This window comes from Mesocricetus auratus, unplaced genomic scaffold (assembly GCF_017639785.1).
Source record: "Mesocricetus auratus isolate SY011 unplaced genomic scaffold, BCM_Maur_2.0 Super-Scaffold_100040, whole genome shotgun sequence".
NCBI classification, from domain to species: Eukaryota; Metazoa; Chordata; class Mammalia; order Rodentia; family Cricetidae; genus Mesocricetus; species Mesocricetus auratus.
Window position 1 is genome coordinate 7,017,843 of NW_024429217.1, and position 22,221 is coordinate 7,040,063.

At 37.5% G+C, this 22,221-nt stretch overlaps 1 protein-coding gene across 2 annotated transcripts in view; it reads right to left on the reverse strand.

The window, feature by feature from the left end:
• Positions 1-22,221, reverse strand: part of Cntn5 (contactin 5) — a 1,164,510-nt gene that overhangs the window by 52,860 nt on the left and 1,089,429 nt on the right. For both annotated transcript variants that reach the window (XM_013118528.3, XM_040734736.1), the window contains exons 17-18: positions 8,752-8,910; positions 4,071-4,220 (exon numbers count right to left, since the gene is read on the reverse strand). In XM_013118528.3, coding sequence (XP_012973982.1) covers positions 4,071-4,220; positions 8,752-8,910 — 309 coding nt within the window. The remainder of the gene's footprint in view (positions 1-4,070; positions 4,221-8,751; positions 8,911-22,221) is intronic.

Here is a 22,221-nt window from a genome sequence, read left to right on the forward strand (position 1 = left end):
TAGGTAAAAAGAAGAACGTAATGGTGTGAGGGTCACAAGCAGGCTTGGGAGAGAGATGCTTGGCTGAAAGCAAATCCTCAATATAAAAAGAGAACTTTTTGCATGTCCATCATTGCTAAACTTTCCATTTTGCAGCATAATAACCCATTTAATGATTATAGGATAATGACAATATAGATGTTAATATTTATATACATTTTCTTATGCAATACAATGATGAAGAAAAGTAGGTTATAACATGTCCTCATTAGCACTAATTGTCAGCTTGACACACTCTACAGCTATTTGACAGAGGAGACTCATTTGAAACTTTGCCTGGTTCAAATTGTCCAGTGGGAATCTTTTTGAGTTATTGTTTTGATTATTCATTGTAGGAGGATCCAGGTCATCCTGGACGGTGCTGTCCATTGATTCTTGTCCTGGATTGTGTAAGCAAGTTAGCTTAGCATCAGAGTAGGAGTGGGCTTGCCTCCATGGTTTTTGAGTCAAGTCTCTGTCTCGACTTTCCTCAATGACAGTTGTGGCCTGAAAGGGGAAGCCACAGAAATCCTTCTCCCAACTCCCATCCTCCATGTTTCTCCTTTTGTCATAGTGTTTGCCCCAGCAACAGAAACAAGACTAGAGCATGATTTTTCACTAATTTGACAAGCAAGAATAAGAAAGCCTTAGGCAGCCTTGCCTGTGTTCAGTAAGCTAGTAAATGATACAACAGAACATTAATCCAAATCTGTGGTTAGGTAACTCGATAAACTTCACATACATGTGTACATGTGTATATGGGCATACATATACAAACACAAACACACACACTGAGATATTTATGAAATGCTTTAGAAATAACAGCTGTCTAAAGAATGCAAAAACTTATGAATGACAAGTTACACTTTCAGTCATGACCGTTTTTTATTGACTCTTCAGAGGTTTCCAATATGCTACTTGCAGAATATTGAGGCTTAAGAAAAGAAACAGTTACTGCTCTTGTATTCATTTTGTTTTTCTGTTTTAACCATCTCATATTTTCAAATGCATTTCTTAATCTATAATTATATATCTTGTGACATCTTTGACAAAACATTCACACTGTTATATTCCGAATTTACACATTATTTTGATGAGAACAGCATATTTCATTAATTAAACATGTTATCTATTTATACCTTCCTCCCTTACTGGATAATCTAATTAAAACTTGTAAGAAAATTGAAATTGCTCTATAAATATAAATGTGCACCAAAGCAAAAATAGACGTTTACTACTCTAGTTTGACCTCCTTATGCCAAGTCATATATTTTGGGTGTAAAGCTTTTTTGTGTGTGTGTATACATTATATAAAATACTGAGTTTTATAAGGACTCCTTGATACAAGTATATAGCATGCTTTGACAATGATCTGTGTTGCAGCCTACCGTATCCTATTAGTTATATCATCTTCATGGAAGTGTTTTGATGATCAGAAACATCAAAATATATTCTATGGAAAATTGCAAATAATTTCTTTTTGGTAGGAGGGAAAAAAGAAATTTTAGCACAGAAATGCTTCACTCAAATTTTTAATTTTTTGAGGCATAATCTCAATGTCCTAGTGCTGAGACATTTTTCCTCCATTTTAGCTGTCCATTTTCAAAGTTCAGTTGGTCCATTAGAGCAATTTCATCATGGAATATAAAATAGATACTTAACGGAGGCAGAGTGTGCCACTGGGGACTGCTAGCTCATGATATTGGTGTCTCTTTTAATCTGTGCTGCCTGAGGAAACAGCTACAGAACTCAACACTTGGTTCTATGCCATTAGGAGCTCAAGCTAAATTTGACATTCAGGTAGAAGCCGTATAAAATGGCCAAAGCTCACCTTCTCCAACTCACTGTAAGAGGCAAGCTCTTCATACACTTTTCATACCATCTCTCTCCTCCTCTGCAAAGCTTTAAATCATAAAGTGCCACATGTATGCAGATAGTCAGAGACAGCAATTCATGATGGAGGCAGCTACAAAGCTAGATGAAATCTTTGAAATGCATCATCTGAACATGGTTTGCCTTGAAATGCAATGGTGGTTTGCTAACTATTTTTTAATAGCACACGTACTTAAAAAGTTTTAAAGGGTTACTCATCTTGAATGGCTTGTTTATGTTTAAAACATGTATTTTTTAGATAGCCTCTGAATTACACAAAAGCCTTTGTCTTTCATTAAACACAACCACAGTATGTAAAGTGAGGCCGTGTTTTAGAAAATACACGTGCGTGTTACTGTAAGCCATTATCTCAGTGTCTGCATAGCTTGCACAGAAAATGAAGAATGACTAACATGTTGTGATGTTAGTTAATGAGCACCTGGATACAATGGCAATGTGGCTGATTTTTATGGGTGTATGAGAATCCAACCAAGCAGTTAATGTTCAATTTGAAATCTGCACAATTTAAAAGAAGCAGGAAAGAAAAAAATCCAAGGAGCAGAAAAGTTGATGTTTCTGTGGGTACTTTTCCTAGCACACTTAGAGTATATTATAAATTGCTTGGCTTTGATGGAAAAAATGCTGAGCAATTATTGTATGGCTATCTCTCCCTCTCTCCCTCCCTTCCTCCCTCCCTCCTTCCCTCCCTCCATCTCTCCCTGCCTCCTTCTTTCTTTCCTTTAGACTATTTAGATATGGTACATCCTGCTGTGCTGGGGCATGCCTGCAATTGGAGCACTGGGGAGGCTGGGGCTGCTAAATCTATGGATTTTAGGGCAGGACGTATTGTATGCTTATTCCAAGCCAGCCTGAGGTACTTAGAAAGACCCCAAGTCAAAAAAACAGGGAACACAAACACAGAGAAGCCACGTATTATGTTGAATGCTAGCATCTGATATAATTTCATATTTCAAATACATAAATGTGAAGGAAGTAGGCATCTTTATTTTTAGTGCTCTTCTTGTTGATGCTCATATATAATGACTGAGGATAAAATATTAAAATTTGCTTATCGTCCTCTACATCAGAAACCTGTCCTACTCCTATTTCTTTATTACTTTCACACTGCCCTCGTCAAATAGTTGATGTTTGCTTTTCTTTAAGTGTGTCGCTGGGTTGTTTTTTTCTTAGTACATGGTTTTCTTATATATTCTGTTATACATACATATGTGCAATATTTCAATATGTGTATACAATATGAAAAGATTAGATGAGGAGGAATAGAATTACCATTTCTTTAAACACATATAATTTCTGAAACTGTCTACTTCTTTGCAAAGTTAATACATATTTTTTACAGGGAAATATGAGATAGGTCTTAAAACATGGCACTTAGCAAGGGAAGCAATAGGAACAAGAGTTCAAGGTAATTCTTGGCTACATAGGAAGTTCACAGCCAGCTGGGGTTACATGAGAACCTGTCCGGTTCCCCAGAACAATAACAACAAAAAGATCTTGCACAAAAAAATCTACCTTCCAGACTCTTAATCTTTACTGCCCTTTGTTTTAGTCCTTCTGTGTGATAGCAACCTATCTTGATTTGATTTTCAAGAACAGAAATTAATTACTTTTATATGGTCATTTGAATTTTTTCCAATTAGGCAAACTTCTTCTGGAAGACTGAGAGAGCACTTTGTATTTCTAAGCTGTGTAGCAGATGGGTAACTTATGCATACAGACTTCAGAAAGCACCTGGTCAAAGAGGGTCTGGGTCTCTTCAATGTGTAATTTATATAGGTTAGGTGATAAAGAGCATCAGAGAAGAGTCTAAAGAAGTAGATTATAATTAAAGGCAAGAACAATCACTAGGGATCATGAAGGTGAGTTGATCTGTTCTAAATTTAATGGGTTTTCTTAGAAGAATAGATTGTCTCCATTTCATGAGAACTTAAGTTTAAGGATGGGAGAAAATCAAAGATTTTCATAAACCTTTTTTATGGAAGCAGTAACAAAAATAGCTGAAAAGTAGGAAAATAAAATGATTATTTTAAAGGAAACAAATTCAGGACACTAGGAAAATGCATCAGACAAGTAAGTCATGGCACACTCATGATTAATGCAACTTTCTTTCAGAGTGACAAGAGGTGTATGCAACAGGCGTACCAAACCATGGCTCTTACCTGCCTCATTTGTGCGGATCATTCGAGATGGGATGCTTGGATCACCTGTCCCAATTGGATTGGAGGCCACCACTCGGAATTCATATTCTACCCATGGATTTAGTTCCACAGCCATCGCTGACTCCATGTCTCCTGTGATGACTTCTGGGACTACAGAGAAGGAGCATATTTCACATCATTAAAAGGCTGGAGAGGTGCTACATCTGTATCTTGGCCAGTGATGTCACCAGAACTAACCCCTATCGCCTCGTTCTATGTGATCATGTAATCCTACTTTCTCATAATACATGACCATGACCCTTCTTCTAATAGTACATGATTATGTGCCTCCAGCATAACTACTTTGATAAAATGAACTTTCAGGAGGTCAGCACTGTATATAATAAAGTTGTTTGCAGGTCACTGGAATTCTTCTCATCTGGCTATCAAAGAACTTACCATTGCCTCCACTAAAATCATTTTCTCATCCTCAGCCCTGGAGAAGAGGCTAAGTCACACAGAAACAGATTTGATTCAGATTCTAGGGAGATTTGAAAAGTCTTTTTCCATTCTCACAAACATATTTCCTGTCTACAGCAACACATTAAGAATATATCTCTTAATTAGAATTGACAGTGTGTGAGGAATAGGTGCAAGCTCTGCTCTCTTCTTGGAGTAATAATCATACTACGCTTTGATTTTATCAAAACATGTACCTTCTTTGGAATTCTCTGCAAAAACTATGTCCCATTCTCTCTTGACCACTTATCAGACCATACCAGCTCCTCCACCACTGAACCTGCATTGTCAAGGTTGGCACTGACTCCCATGTATTCAAAGCCAATGATCAGTGTCAATTATAAGTGGACATATGAGTAACACAAACACACTCAATTGCTCTCTCTTCCTTAATACACTTTCTGTTTTCCAGGAGCTAACTGTATTTGACTTTATTTTTACTTCTGAGATTATTCCCTCTCTGCTTCTTGGGCTAGCTCATCTTTGCCATGCATTTTTATAACTGGAGTACACCATAGCTGGGTTTTGATATTATTCTTCAGTTTATAGTTATTTTCTTAGAATTGTTATGTTCCACGATATTTGTGTGTGTGTGTGTGTGTGTGTGTGTGTGTGTGTGTGAAGGGGGTGCACACAAGTATGCCTGTGCACATACCATGCACATGTAACAACCAGAGCAAAATGGGGGGTGACCTTCCTCTATCACTCAATGCCCTACTGTTTTGAGGTGAGGTATTTCAGTGAGTTGGAATCTCACCATTTGTGGGGGTGGGAGTGCATTGAGCAATCAACATTCACTGTCTCTATCCCTCAATGCTGGGGTTACAGGCATTTGCAAGCATGCTTAGCTTTTTACACAAGTTCTGACCATTTGAACTCAGATTCCCAAACTTACACTGAAAAGTGCTCTTACCCACATGCCATCTAACCAGCTTCATGTTTTACCATTTTAAGCATAATTTATAAATCAATACATTTCCAACTTGTAACAAAATTGATTATGAAATTCCAAATTTATTGTTTTTATAAAGGCTATAAAACATTAGCTGGGTATTAATATTCAAAAGCAAACACAATAAATTACAAACAGTTCTCTTCACTTAGATAGGATTTTGATTTTCAATATTGAAAAGATTAAGGATAATGGATAGTTTTCACCAGTCAAGTATGTTTAACAGCTTCACTGGTGCTTTTTTTTTATAAAGATATTGTGTCTGGAGCCGTGGACATAGGTTGCTTTCAAGGAAATACATGTTTTACAGAGACAATAATTGCAGTATTAAAGACAGTCAAGAAGTGCATGCTGAATAAGAAGTGAGTCCCATTGGAATGTGTTTCCTAGAAAAAGCACCGCATCCAATAATTTAATCAAATAATTGACAAATTGAAAAGTTTAAGCAACCTGTCACCTCATGGAAACCATATCTAGAGGCAGACTATAGAAACCAATGATGAATGTTTAACATATATCCTGGAGTTATACAAAGAAAGATAATTGATGGTTATGGGTGATTTGATAATCTTAAGTAAACACAGGAAGAAGAAACAGATGACCTAGGAATTTTCAGTAGCATAAAGAACAGATATTCTTAAGGTACAATAAATTTGCTTAAATGGAAACAGGACCTGAAGATGAATTTTTTTCCAAAGATTGTTTCATACTTTCCCCCGAATTATACACATTAGTCTATTATTTAACTTTGAATCTCTCCTGCAGGAGGGAAAATTTATAAGTCAATTGTGAGATGTGAATTTTGTAAGGCAATTCCCAAGTAACAGGAAGTAAGGAACTTGTTTTCATTTTGACATATGATAGAATTTTAAATGATTTCCAAATAGCTTGTAAATTGCACTGATGTCTCAAAAGTTATAAACTGTGTAGTCATCTTTTATCTGAGTATGTATGTCAGGATTAGAAGTTATTTTGGATTATGAGAGAAATTATGAAAAAAACTAACCAGTTGAGTTGCTGCACCCACGGGGACTTTTCCTCATTATAGACATTAAAATTATGGCTAGGACAGGGCTAAAGCCAAACTTGTTTGGATCACCAAGTACTTTAGGACTCCTTCTTGGACTTGCTCTAGGGATGGCATGCCTTCACCAATATTGCAATGGATACTGTGTTTTGGACAAAGAATTCAGATACATTAGGAATGAATTAGCTAGATCCTTCACTCGATGAAGGATCAAAAAAAGAATATTGGTATTGCAGTAATTCTGAAAAAGGATTTCTTTATAAATAAAGCAAAATCATAGTTCTTAAAGTAAGTACTTCCTGAAGAAAATTAAAACAGAGTTATAGTTTTAAAGTGTCTCCAGTATTTGAATTATCTTAGAAAGTAAAGTTACAGCTTTGTAGTAGAGTTGTATCAACCAACATGAGGAACTTTTTCTCCTAATCTCTCTATCCCCTGTAGAAACGTATGCATCAAGAGAGCAGGCAGGAGTCAGAGAGCAAGGTTTAGGAACTCGTGGCTGAAGTAGGTGGGCTATAAGACAAAATGAATTACTGAATCATTGAGTGCGTCAGAAATATGCCTGTACCCCTAAGCATCTCTCCCAGAACAGTCTGTGTGACAAGCAGTGGCAGGAGGGTGGGCTATGTGAGACCATACCAGAAGATACACAACGATTTTGGTTCACAGCTGCAAAGCCAACTCTGTGAACAGCAACACAAAATTAAGATGGAGAACTGCGGAGGAGTGGATGAGAATTCCAGAATCCATCTGCTCATGAGATTCGAATTTGTGCCCTTCCCATGTCTGCCAACCCAGATGATTCTTCTAATTTCCTGGGAGCTACAATTGCCCCATAAGGTTATGGTGGACCCAGGAATGAGGCCAGTGCTTTCAACACATGTGAAAATGTGGGTGTACATACAACACACCACCATGATTACCATAATGAAATCTAAGTTCATGCAATAACCTAGTATCAAGTAAGATCCGAAATATATTCTGTAGGAAAATACTCTGTCTGTCTACATAATTGTAATGGGAGTGAAGCTAAGCTTGTGTTAATGTGTCATTTACCAAGCCACAATAGACCACTCCCTAGCCATGGTATCACAAATGAGTTTTATTGTTAATGAACTCGTGCACCATCTTGATGATTTTCACATTATTTATTTGTTGTTGTTGTTAGAAATAGGGTTTGATACATAGCTCATTTGGCCTTAAGTTTCTTATGGAGCCAAAGCTGGATTAAAATATGTAGCAGTACTCATGCTTCTACTTCTTAAGTACTGGGATTTCTCATCATGTCTGGCTTGATTTTTATATGTTTCTTTTATGCAGATAAATTAACTTTAAAATACAACAGAAACTCTTGTCCCCAACCTGTGTGGGCAATTGCATCAGAAAATTCTCTTTTCTGGTCTTAAAATCTATTTCAACATGATGTTAAACACATATGTAGTACCCCTTGGGGAATGTGACTTCCCATATCCTTTCTGCCACTTCCAGTCACATTGGACAACTAGGAAACAATTGCATTTATAACATTCAAAGGAAATTACTAGTGATGAAGATAACTTTAAAATAATGAAACTAAACAGAAACCATGTTAAAAGCAGACATTAACATGATGCACTGTTTTTAGACACAGTGTTCGTGTTTGCTTTTCATTTTATAAATAAAACTGGGGTTGCAGGCAGTTCTGTATCTCAATCCTCTTTTGGGGACACATGTCTATACAATGGAATGCTAAGAATAAGCTAGAGCTGCACTCTGAAAACAAATACATCAAACTGATAAATTCCCAGGGAGGCCTGTAGCCTCCCTGAGAGCATTGCTCAATGTCACATCTCCAGCTTGATAACTGTTGGTAAGTCATATTATCATGTGATAATAGAGAGAGGCTGAGGAGTGGCTCCACAGGGGCCTTTTTTGCACAGTATAATTTTTACAAATTCTTTGTGAATCTAAAAGTTAGTTCATCATGCATTCATCATACAAACAGAGAGACAGAATGTGGCCTCTTATTGCATGTTATGAACAGAAGAAAGGGAGTGGAGATTGCTTTCAGAAGGCACAGGGAAAGAATCCACAGAGGAGACCAAACTTGCAAAGGACACTGCATTTTTGCAGCTGACAAATGGTCATGAGTGAACTGTAAAGAAAGTGCACCTGGTGCTCCAAGATGCTACATCCACCTGTGACACTGTCCAAGGACCTCTTACCTGTCTTCACTGATTGCCAGCCCAGAGAGAAAGGGCTCCGAGCCTGCAGGTTGTAGGAGGAGATAGGGCTGTGGTTGTCAGTTGCTGGACTCCATGAAAGAGTGGCTGTGCTTTCTGTGATCTCCTCCACGATGACGACCCCAGGTGGGCCTGGGGGACCTACAGAAAAGGCAGTGGATACAGCTAAGCACAGATCATTAAAATCAGTCAGAGACATTGTATTTCCAATGTCATACATGCTTAGTAATGAAAATTGACAGCAGAAACTTATGGGATACAAGTTATTTTCTAGAATTTCTGTGGGGAACTTAATTATATATTGTATTTTTTTCTGACACTTTGTGCCTGGAGGAAACTTGCAATTAGCATTATATTTTATAGGAAAAGGAAAAATAATCAGAAGCAGACACTAGGATATGAATGTCAGTATGAACAGTGGCTGTTAAAATCAATCACAGCTAACAGGCAGAGGCAGCAACAGGCAGGCAATATTTCAGAAACAGACACAATACCATTTATACTAGAGAGTTATTGGTGGATAGAGCTAATATTCTAGCTCAGAAACCATACAGTGGGCAAGACATGTAATGTACTATATTGAGCAACTCAGATTCTGGCCAAGAGGATGCAGAACATTCTAAAATAGCAGTCCTGTAGGGAAGGGAAGGTCATTCACCAAGAGGGAATTATATGTAGTCCAAATTCAAAGAAGACTGTTATTAGCTTGTTTTAGAATGGTTGATGCAGTAGGGTGGTAGTGAATCACAAGAGATTAATTCTCCTTTTATCTTTAAGGGGTGGTAAGGAACAGAGACAACAGGTCTACCTCCATGTAGCTTTTGTTTTCAAGAAATAACCAGGACATGACATGTGGAGAAATGTCCCATTAGTTAATTATGCCTAAGGCATCAATTTTAAGGGCATGAAAAATTTATAGCTATTTCAATTTCAGTGGCTAAAGGAAACACCATTTTTCATGTTGTCACACTCATGTTCCACAATGTAGACTATGCAATGTAGAATTGCTTCTATAGTGCGTGAAGAGTATACACCTGGGGATATTTCAAGTTACTAACCTATGAATTGATGTGTATATGGCAAATTACTTTCTGGATTTGAGGAACAGTGAGTGGCACATTTTAAAGCCTTGACACGCAAGACATTTTTAGGAGACAGGAAAATGAGCTTTTTTGTTTTTTTATTTAGCTGGTCGCCAATAGCTAAGACTTGAAAGCTAGAGCCCATCCTATCATGAAGGTTATAGAGTTTGGATTTTGACAAAAGGAGGCAGAGGAAAGCATTGAGAAGTGACAATTTTTCCTCAAAGTGAAGTGATGGAAGAAACAGCGAAAGAGCAAAACACAGAATGACTTCGAAATAACACGCGGAGAAAGTACAAGAGCTCCTTCTAAAAGGAAATCATTGTTTTCTTCACAGAAGAGTCTAAGTCCTCCAAAGGGAGGGTGGGAGTGTGTGAAATTGAGCTCATCAGTGAAGGCTTTAGGTAGACATGTAATGGAAGGATGTGAGAGAGAATACAAATAACATTGTTTTCAGGTTTAGTTGGATTGCATCAATGTAAGGAAGAAACTGAACATCTAAGCAGCTAGGGATGGCTTACGAAAGAAGTAAGAGGATGGGTTCAAGGTAAGATCCTTGGATATGTGTTACTCCTCCTCACCAAAGATTTAGAGAATGTGGGTGACTGTGGGGTTGAGGTGAAGTCAGGAATATGCTGGTGACTTATATCAAAATGGAGTCGGGAGACTACTACTAACAGGTAGACGATCCACGAGTGTTGTTTGTGTTGTGAAGGACAATTGGCAGAATTTGTGACATATTTTTTATCAAGATGATATAGTTTCAGTAGAAAAATGATGTGCAGGGGCAATGTGAAGAATATAATTATTAATGTGGATAATCCTGGGAGTGTGTAAGGATATTTTAACACCAGAAATATCTATGTTCATGTCATTAAGGTAGCTAAGGAAATGGCAAGGAAAAGAAAAGAGATGCAGATGTTGAAGAATGCATCTACGAAGATGTTAGACTGTAGTGACAGGAGCACAGGGGAAGCATCTGTAAGAACAATGTAATTATGTCAATAATTTGATTTCTATATTATTACTACAATAATAGCTAGAGTACCATACTCTCACCACCTTCTAATACATTAAGGTGAAACATTATGTGTTTCCTTGACTTTAATTGTTAGTTTACTATTTCAGAGGTGGTGCAGGAACTCTAAAGAGATTATTCATTTGATAATTATTCAGTCCATGTTTGGCTTTGTTCTAGGCACTGGGAATCTGAGCATCCCTTCTAATGAAAGGAAATCACTTGCCACAGTCACTATACTAATGGATAGCCCATCTGAAATTTAAATATGGATCTGACGGCAAATTTTAATTTTGGAAATTAGCAAGGGATACACAGTCGCTTCTTTAACTATTAATGTGGAATATGGTTTCCAGTGAAGGAAGGGATTAGAATGAAGTGTGTGTTAAAGAAGAGTGCCGGTAAAGTATGCAGCAGACTGGTACCACCTGAACAGCTATTGAAGTCCACACATAGGGTCCTTGGCATCATTCCCTTCCCTTTCTCTGAATGCAAGTCATTCCTTCATTGAACAGCAGAACAGCCTTTCCCTCTTTAAACCCGAGCTTCCCGGTGACCATTGGACTCTACGCATAACAGTAAAGATGTCTAACACTGCTTGACTTTTGAGATGAGGCCATGTCCCCATTTGATATTCTTCCAGCCTTCTTCAGTGCTGGTTAGGGTTTAAGCTAGTGGACAGTTTGGGAGTCAAATTACACTGAGGCCGCCATTCTGTCGGGAATACCAAAGCCATTTTAACAGAGGCATGGAGAGAAAGAAACATTGAGCTTGTTGCCGGCTCCCCCATGCAACCCTGTTCAGTGCCAGAGATGTGGAGACAGTTTTCAAAGACCTCCAGCTTCTGCGGGTGTGTGTATGTGTGTAAGAAAACTTTAGGATGACTTGGCTGTGCCGGTCATCTGCTCAAGTCCTATATTTAAACTGACTAAATGTGAAGACAAGGATGGCTAATAGGAATGGACTTCAAACAGATTCTGGTTGTGGGTTTGTTTATAGTTAACTCTGGGGTAGGGATCCCCAAACACTTTAAAAACAGTTGAGAAGTTTTGATGGTGAGCTTGTATGAGAAATCATGACCAAAATTTGATTCTTCATCTCTTCCATAAGCCATTCATTCTGTTATACTTTTACATTCCACTTATTTGTCTCTTCCAGTGACATTTATTTACAAACTGCCTACTTGCAAGCTCAAGTTCATATGGGAAAATGAGTATCTGTTAAAGTAAGCGATTTTCCCTTCTGAATACTAAAATTTTAGGAAGATGTATAGATAATAATTATTCAATATTTTCTAAGGCCTCAACTGGAAAATACTTTATTATTCAAAATTTATATCATGATGTATCTTTATAAATGTTCAAGAACTTTTACATATTTGTTCTACCTCCCAATGTATGTTTTGTAGCAAAATAGTCAGTAAACATTGATTTTTGCAGCCAGTGTACTGTCTGTGCTGATCACTCATTCATAATTGCAAACAATTACAAACAACTGGATGTTTAATAATCATGCAATATTTAAATTACAAATCCTTGTGATAAAATGTTTGGCAGTGATTAAACTAATATTAAAGTCTATTTAACAGCACAATCTTCATGGAGCTCAGTAAAGTGTATTGCAAAATTATATGTAAATACAAATGAGTTAATGGTAATTTGTCAAATATGTAGTGGAAAATGCCAGAAATAAATGTGGGGAAGCAGATTGTTTAAGCTCTATTCTTTATGAATGTTTCTATTTTTAAAACAATTTATTTTTGTTTTACGCATATGAGTGTTGTTTACCTACATGTAGGTAGGGTGATCAACAGCCTGCATGTTGTTGGGTGATCAGAGAAGGCATTGGGTCTTTTGGAATTAGACCTATACATGGTTGTTAGCCAATATGTGAGTTCAGGGAACTGAACCTGGTCCTCTGGAAGAGCACTGAGAAAGCTCTCCGCTTCTTTTCAGTCCTCAGTATAAACAAGTGCTACTTCTAATATGACTTTCAAGTCAGACTTTAAAGTAGTGATCCTTAACCTGTGGATCATAATCCCATAAGGAACCTTTTCACAGGGGTCACCTAATATCATCAGAAAACACAGAAATTTGTGTTGTAGTTCATAGCAGTAGCAAAATTGCAGTTATGAAGAAGCAACAAAAATAATTTTGTGGTTGGGGGTCATCACAGCATGAGGAAATATATTAAAAGAGTCACAGCATTAGGAAAGTTGAGAAGCACTGATCTAGGGGAAGTTACACATGCTACCATAAGGATAACCTACTTAACAAAGAAAAATCCACTAATATTTTGGTGTATTTGGTGGGGAAGACAGGATTAAGTTTCAGCACTCAGTGTGTTAAAATGAAGTGGCAGAGACAAACTTTTCACACAAGGACACACCAGGTAGTGTTCACCATTTTTAAGTGCTTCAGGGATGCATCTGATAACACTTAATCCTTTGGTTGTAATTGTTTCACTGAAATTTGTACTCGTATGAATATCTAAATCGGTACTTGACATCCATTAGGCCCTCAGTAAATATTTGTGAAAGGAAAGATGAAAGACAGAAAGATGGAAGAATGGTAAAAGAATGTAAGAAGCTATATTCTGAGTTTGCAATGCTGTACAATGAAGTAAAAGAATGTCTTAAAACGTGATTACTAAATGCACAGGGAGCTTATGTAATGGTTTCTCTTTAAAAGCATATTTGCATTAATGATTTTTTAGTCAAGTTTGGAATGCCAATAAAAATGACAGAATAGCTACCAAATGATGGAAAAAAGTGATTTTGTAGTTATACATGTTAGAAACTTTGAGCATTGTAACCTATGGAAAAATGATTTTTTCTAAATTCTTTTAAATATGAAAGATTTCTTATGAGTAGATTACTGCAATTCTGCTCTAAAAAATCTGGTGGTGTGATTTCCTTTTAAAGAGAAATTAACCATAGTTTTCAGCTATAATAAAGGTAAAAACAATTTTTTAGTACTGGCTTATCAACGCTTTATTCACAAAGAAAATATTTTTAGGCAATATATGCTAGCTGCCAGCTCAATTAGCTTCCTCTTTATAATTAGAGAGTGAATTCATTAACATACTAATGTGTCAACTGTCTTTGTTTTTAAACTTTGTTCCTAATGGCCCTGTTTTCTTCTGTTTCTTATTTTTCAAAATCAAACCCGGTAGCAAACATTTTTTTCTAAAAGGCTTTTTCAGCAATTTACAGAAAGCATCTTTGAAAATAGATTATTGAAAGAAAAATGCCTCAATGCCAATGGATTTGTGACAGTAGCTAGTGTCTGCATTGAGAAAGCCACCACTCATTCTGTGGGAATCTCAGGATATTTTCTAAAGAGCTGTAAGGGCACATGCCCAGAAATCAGAACTCCCCCACCCCCAGGAGAGGGACAGTACAGATGCTTAAATAGCTGCACTAAAATGACTACATTGTTGTTAAATAGGAACACAAGCATGGGCAATTTATTGGAAAAGCAACAGTTTAGAAGGACATGTGCCTTCTGTTCCATGTCCCCATGTGGGGGACTCCTTAGCAAGCCACATGCTGTTAGCCTGAGTCCTCCCATCAAGGTTCCTGAGAACGGTTACCAGGTGAGCAGCTGAAAAGGTTCTCGTCCAATTGTTCACTTAAGTTTTCCTTCCCTTCCTTTCTTAAATTGCAAAAACAATGTTTACTTAGAATGCATTTTGATCATGCTTTAGAGATGGTGGCAGCACTCTCAGGCCTTCGAAGGTTCAACCCAGTGCTGAGAGACAGATGTTGACCTGAGCTGCAACCCCTAACCCAGAAGCTACCTGAAGTTGGTACCTACTAACATTCTTTTTCTAGAAGAGCACTTGACTGTGCAGGAAGGAATGGGGCTGTCTCCTCTTAACCAAAAAAGCCTGCTATTATTCTGCTAATGACCTGAAGCAAGGATCCACTACTCCAGACACTAATTAAGTAGCATTTCAGAGCCTGGGAACTCTTAAATAACTGCAGTCATCCAGTTCAGTTCAATGTTTCTTATCAGCAAGTTATACATGAGATGGGAAAATTTTCCCTATTCCTTCGACCCCAAAATGGTGCTAACGGAGCTCTACAGCTCTTTTAGGAGTGTAGTGCAAGAACGAATCCAGGGACGAGCTCCAGTCCACAGCCATTCAAGTTACTTAGGTAGTGACACTAGGGCTTCAGTCACGTTGCTTAGACTGATACCCTGTGGTACTCTTGCCCGCTGTCCCACCAGTCTTGGACAGAAACTGTGTGGCAGGCTATAGAGCAGCCTTTCTATCCACGCCTTCTCAGAGCTGGCTGCAGAGCCTCTCCTCAAGGGGAAGGCCGACACTATAGCAAGTACCTCTCTAGAACTTTCTAACTGACTAATTGTGAGTTCTGCCCAATTCCAAAACTTACTGTTTCAAAACTATCCCACTATAAAGCATTATTTTTATAATAACATAATTCACTTTATTTTCGTGTGTGTGTGTGTGTGTGTGTGTGTGTGTGTGTGTGTGTGTGTGTGTGTGTCAGGGCTGTCTTTGTCTTTTTCTCACACAGAGAAGTTTTAAGAGGAAAAACTAAGCTTCTGGTACTCCAACTAGTAAATGCATCTTGTTTTTAAATTCTTTAAAATCTGATGTGAAAATTTGATTCAAATATGCCAACTCTTCAAAAAGACTTCTATTTGTTTTTACATTTTCACTCACATGTGTAATATGCTTCCATCACTTTCCCCTCCAGACTAGAACCGTGCTCTCACATTCCCTAATTCAATGTTTAGTTTTGTAAATATTGGGTGAAGATGGACACATCTACTGAACAGACAACTACACTGTAGGTGAAAGGAAGCTGATATGGACATTCTCACAGAAGAGAAGTCCTACATATTTTCTTCAATCACAGAAGAAAAACCAGGCTCAGTGTCTGCCTGTGCATTAGGCTAGTATGGATAAATGAACTCAAGAACTCTACAGACAATGTGTTTTACCTTTATCATGCAACTTACACATCTACAAAGAACAATAAATACAAAGAACCACTTTCTCTAGACTCAACTGAAAAAAATTATAAAAAATCTTCAATAAAGGAGATATGTGTGTTTGTGTGTGTGTGTGTGTGTGTGTGTGTGTATGTTTAGCTGGTACTATTACTGTAGCTTAGTTTGGCCTGGAACTCACTATTGTATTTCATACTGACTGGGAACTCACAGGAGTCCTCCAGCCTCAGCCTCCTCAGTGTTGGTACTACAGGTGTAAGCTATCATGTCTAGTATCAAAAGTAATATTTAGTCAATAGTATGGCCAATTTTTGTTGCACACTATATATTAATACATATTAAATGGGTGTTAATAAGTAATTGTTGAGTTTTCATCTTTACAGTAACAAAGGAAAGGAGTGTATATTTACTCTGAAAGCTTGCTATTGACAGCCTGTTTATTCCTATACAGGAAAATATGTCCTGATATGCTGTAGACATCCTGGGCTAGAGAAATTTAGCTTCCTGCATCCCTGTACTGAGCCTTCTTGTGTCTTCATTAGATGTTTGCTGTCATTAATGTCTCTCTGAATGAAGGGGGAATGCCTTAGATTGTTTACTATTTACTCACCTAATTAAATTGAGCCTTTCTTAATGTGTTCAGTCCCATGAGAGTAACTAACTGATTTTAGAAGTGTAGTCAAGGATGGAAAGGAGAAATTAATAGTTATAATGAACTTTTGGAAAGTAATTTTGGTAAATATCAGCATTCATTAGTATCTATTAGTTGACAGTCTTCTAACATCCATCATATATTTACCTATTTATATCTATCAGTCATCTATCATCTCCATCCATCTATCATCTGTCATCACTATGTATCTACTGCTATTATTTATCATCTATATATCATCTATCACTATCTGTTTATGTGTCAATCAGTCATCTATCAATCAATCACTTATCAATCTATCATATACCTATATTTATTTAATCCCTTTACATCATCATCATCTTGACCCATCTATCTATTTATCTAGTCTCTCATGTATATTACCCAGTACATCTGTTTGAAATTGTTGCCTCTCCTCAATCTGCCATTAATGGCTCCATAGAGTTTATGACCAATAGACTGTTCATGTTTCATCCCCTTAAAGGCTTCTCTGACTACCCTGTCTGGGCAAAGTCACTGTGTTCTCATGTACTTTTCACTGGGAGCTGAAATCACAAATAGAAACAATCAAAATCTTGGTTACTTTACTAATGGTTTCTTCCCTCTTTGGAGTTTACACAAAGGATTTTGAGACTGAAATTCCACATGTGGTATTTTTTAATATTATATTGCCAGTGCTTAGGATATTACATAAAACAGTATATTATCATATATATTTGTAATAAATGCATGCATGATATTTAGTAGCAAACAATTTTAGAAAAGCTTTTGACTTATATTTGAACATTTTCACTTTTGACCAATCAATATATGAGAAAAGAAATATGTTTTACAAGATTCCTCATGAAAGTATTCTGAAAAAAGTCTTTGTACAATTTCAAAATAGAAATCCCACTGTATCACCTTCTTATCCTTATTGACTGATGCTGATTAGATAGCCACATGTCAATGGTGTATTTTTAGTTAGTAGGGGAGAGGCTGGTTTTCTCTCTGGGATGAGTTAATGTCCATGTTGTATCTCTAGAGAGAAAAAACTCACACAATAGAAGCATATGGGAAATCATATTAAAACTACCTTGAAAAAATAAATAAGAACATGTACTGCTGACAGCAGATTCTGTAGTATCTTGTAAGAGACTTACAGTTTTATAATGGATCATCACTATCGCTATCATTACCACCCTTATTATTCTAACTGAATAGGTATTGCATGTCTACTTATAAAGCAGAAGGTCACTGAATGTCTCTCTACTTTTTAATCAGTAAACCTTGTACTGATAAACTCTTTTACAAGTGAAACACTCAGCCTCAGAAAGTACAGGTAAGCTTTTGGCCTTCCAAAAATCAGGTCTGCAGTTTATTCTGATTCTTATCTGCAGATGTTATCCTAGCTTCAACTCTGTATTAGCCATCACAGTATAGCATGCTCTACTCGATTCTTCATCGATAGCACTTACATAACTTAAAAGATTTTTTAAATGCTATGGTAGGGCAGTGAGGAGGAAGACAGTTTTGTTTTTGTTAGTGGAGAGTGGTTTAGAGACAAATTGTTCTTCATATGCTTGATTACTTGACAGTTATTCTACCTGGCACGGTGTGGTGAAGGGAAGGTGTTCTTTCCTGTCTTTCTCTTTGCTTGAGATGTCCTGATTAGCCTCAGTCGCAACAAACTCATCTGCCACTGGTACTAATACATCCAGGAGCCCATGGATAAGTCAATCAGATCATGACAATTTATAGTGATAGATACTAGTTTAAGAGGAAAAAGACTGACTTACTTAGATATGTGGATATACAAGTATACACCCCCCGTGGGAATTGTGTCCAGTTTCTTCTTTATTTGTACAACAAAGGATTTAGTCTCTGTCATTCCTGGAAGTCAATTGATGTTCTTAGGAATCAACCTCATGAGAAGGCTAACAACATAGTTGACAATGTAGAGATGTGAAAATAATTTGGGTCCTTGCAGAAAAAGCTGAGACACTAGATGTGACAATTAAAAACTTGTTTGACCCTCTGTCCTCAGAGCCAATAGATTTCATATCTTTTTTTTATTTTCCAGTTTAAATTTAGATAAGAAACAAGATTGCTTCACAAGTCAGTTCCAGGTCCCTCTCCCTTTCCCTCCCCTCCTCCTATGTCCTCCCCCACCCCCCCTGTTATCCCCTCATTCCCCCAGGGAGGGTGAGGCCCTCCATGGGGGTGTCCATAGTCTGTCATTTCATATAGGGCAGGGCCTAGACCCTTCCCCCAAGAGTTCAGGGTGAGAGTGCACCTCATATCTTTTAAGCCATCAGTTGGCATTAGGTTTATATTGCTTGCTGAAGAGTGTCCTTCATATATACAGGATACCTGGAACTCCCCTTGTTTAAGAATGATGAAAACTAGAATCATTCACCATCTTTTTGAAGACTGGTTATACTAACATAAACAACCTGAAAAGAGAATCTCCAAAAATATCTAATTACCACAAATAAACATTTTGGAATTGAAAAATGACAAACCAATTGGGAAAACTGACAGGACAGCTGGCCAACTAGAAGTAAACAGCCATTTAGATGAAAGCAAAATGCAAGGAAGCCATTAAAATGGTCTAAAAATATATCACTTTTGGATAGAGACTTCACACTCTCTAAATAAATAATGTTTTATTCAATGTAGTTTTTTGGCTACAAATTTCAACAAACTATTGAAAATGTCACAATTTCTTACTCAATATTGTGTTTCTCATTGATGAACTCTTCAAAATGCAGACCCTGTAAAATTTGGAGAAATTACTACATAGAGGTAAAAATAAAATGCCACCCCTGAAATTCTTGAAAGGAGGTCTAGTAGACATTTTAAGAGGATGAGGCCCTGCCTTTTTCCAGCAAAAATCCCATGAGTAATTTTGCCATCAATAAGTAAAGAAAGGAGCCCGGATTCTATACAGAGTTAAAAAAAATCTATATTGGGCTGGAAGAACTTGAATGCTGGGGCAACACATTTGTGCTTAATTACTCTGTTAATGGATAAATAGTAAAGGCTCCTAGACCAGAGGTGACTGGACACAGTAGAGCTTATCAGGAAAAAAAGAAATTGAAGGACCCATTCTAAAATTTCATGATTGGAGACTTGGAAGAACAATTGTAGAACCAAAAAGGAATTTGGGAGGACATTATAGAAGGGCTTAATTTCTCTTGCCATTTCATGCATTTTTAACTGAAATCCTAATTCCCTGTCTATTCTGAAGTGGACACAGGGTAAGATGGAAGTCTAGAGCCAACAGAGGCTCAAGAAGCTTGAGGACAGCCATTGTGAAGACTGTGGCCACGGATCAGTCTGGAAAAGTGACAATGCTGAGCATCACTGAGAGCCAAGTGAAAAAAATGATGTATTACGGTCTCCCACTGGTCCATGAGGTTCTTGTTGACTAATGTTTACTTATGGTGAGAAACAGAGATGGTGGAGTTTAGCAGTTGAAATAAAACAGATCAAGGAGGTCAGGGATTTCATGTAGGAATTAAGTTGACATGGTTAATGCCTATTCAGAAAAATGAAACTCAAAGATAACTCAGTCAGCATGGGAAGGCTTCCAATTCAGTAGATTAAATAGTCTGAGGTATCATGTCTCTGCTATGGGGTCAGTACCTGGGAGCTGGGCTCAACATAGGATCCTTGCACCTGAAATGGGAGCAGGATAATGAGATGCTGGGTGCTTGCTATCTGTGATATCAGGTCAGGAATTACTCACTTGGACAAACAACCTCAGAGCATACTTAGCCTTTCACTTTGCTTCCCTGTTAAGTTTCTTTCCTACATAATCCATGTAGCCAGCCTGGAAACCATTCTTTGCTATTTGCATTTGGTTTCAACTAATGCAGCAATATTTCTTAGGAGAATGTGCTATTAAAAAATGGGGACGCATGAGAGGTGGGAGGGAGCAAAGGAAAGAGTCCCAAGAGAGTCACAGAAATGGGAGTGCTGGGTTTCAGATGGAATTGCTGAGAGCTTTTTGCCACCATACATAAGATTTCATCTTTCTGTGTCCCTGCTTTAGTGACAGGTTCTAGGACATAGTGACCTATTATTTAAAGCCCATGATAATTATTTGCTCAATTGCTGCCATATTCTATCCATTCTTATCTATCTGAACGTTGCAAATTTAATGTCTAGGGAAGAGAACATCATCACTTATTCATTTAGACATTGAGGTTTTGGTAAGTAATTTTGGGAAGACATCCCCAATGTTATGGACTCTGGGGATGAGATAGCAGAAGGAAATGGTTCACATCATTTCCTGCTTTACTTTCTGGATAGGAAAAGGAAGTCAAGTAGAGAATGAGCAAAGTGGTTTCGGATAGCAATAAACGCAATGGGGGGAGGGAGAGAAAGAAAGAGGAATGTACAATCGTGTGAAAATCATGTGAAGAAGTGAACAACACTAGTTTGGAAATTTAGCAGTAAATGACGAAGTCAGCCAGCTATATAAGTTCTTCTTGCAAGAGTGTTTGAGGCCACCTGCAGGTGGAGTGTTGAAGTGTTAGTGAGCATGACAGCTGCAGAAGCCAAAGACTGCTGTTGTTGGGTGGGGTGGAGAGGAGATAACATTGGGAAGGTCATCCGGCACAAATGAAGAGGGATCTGAAGGTTTTAAGAAGGCATTCACATTTTTTACTGAGTGTGATTTGGAAGGCGCTGGATTACATATGGGAAAAGTCAAAGGAAAGAACCAGAAAATCCTAGTGCTTAATACTTTGAAAGAAGTCCTCTGTGGACATAGGGAACTATTTTGGGGTGAGGATCTGTATATTTTACTAAAACACATGGACTCTCTTGCAATAGGCTTTGGTAAGAAGTATTAATTTTGATGATTACCAAATGGCTGTACAAGTAGCCTTGTTGCTCAGCATATGCTGAGCTGGTGTCCATGCTGTGACTGCCTCCCGGAGACTGTGGCTAACTGCTCTTCTGCAATTCTTTTCCAGAATGGTAAGGGAAAACAAAGACGAAATCACCCTAACCCACACTAGTGTTACCCAACTAGAGTTCAGTAGCATTTTTCCTAAGCTTAACTTTGAATAAGTGACGCTGAGTCAGGCTGGGCAGACCCACATGAACCTTGAACCATTTGTGGCCTGGCCCCTAATCTCTTTGAAGGTGCTCCATAGCATTCTTTACAATTCCATTCTTTAGTTGCTTTTCTTCTTCTTCTTCTTTTTAAAGTATACGCACTTCCTGCCAATTATCACAAACTTCAAGTGGAAGCAAAATTAATCAACCATTTCAGGCCATGGAGTATACATAAATATTTAATGTAGTTTTACATGAAATTGAGTCATACACAACTTTTACGTATGCTGGCATAAAAGTAGTAGTCCATCCATCGAAGGTGAAGGTGATCTTTCTGAAATGGAAAATAAATATTTCAGGATCTAATGTACACACTGTCAAGAATAATTAAAAATATTAAACTTGCTTATTTAAAATTTCAAGCAACCCAGATGCTCTCTGAGAATTCATTCATTAAGCCAGTATTACATAAATTTTTTGAACAGATGAGGTAAAAAAATCCTGCAGGAAAATACCATATGAGGTGCTAAAATATGCAGGGAACCATGTTCCCGCACAGCTTTCTATAAATCTAGTGCTTCTGAGCTGTCACTGCTCATTATGATTCTGCAATACAGATCCAGATAAAAAATAATATATAGCTATATGGTCTCTTAACTTTGT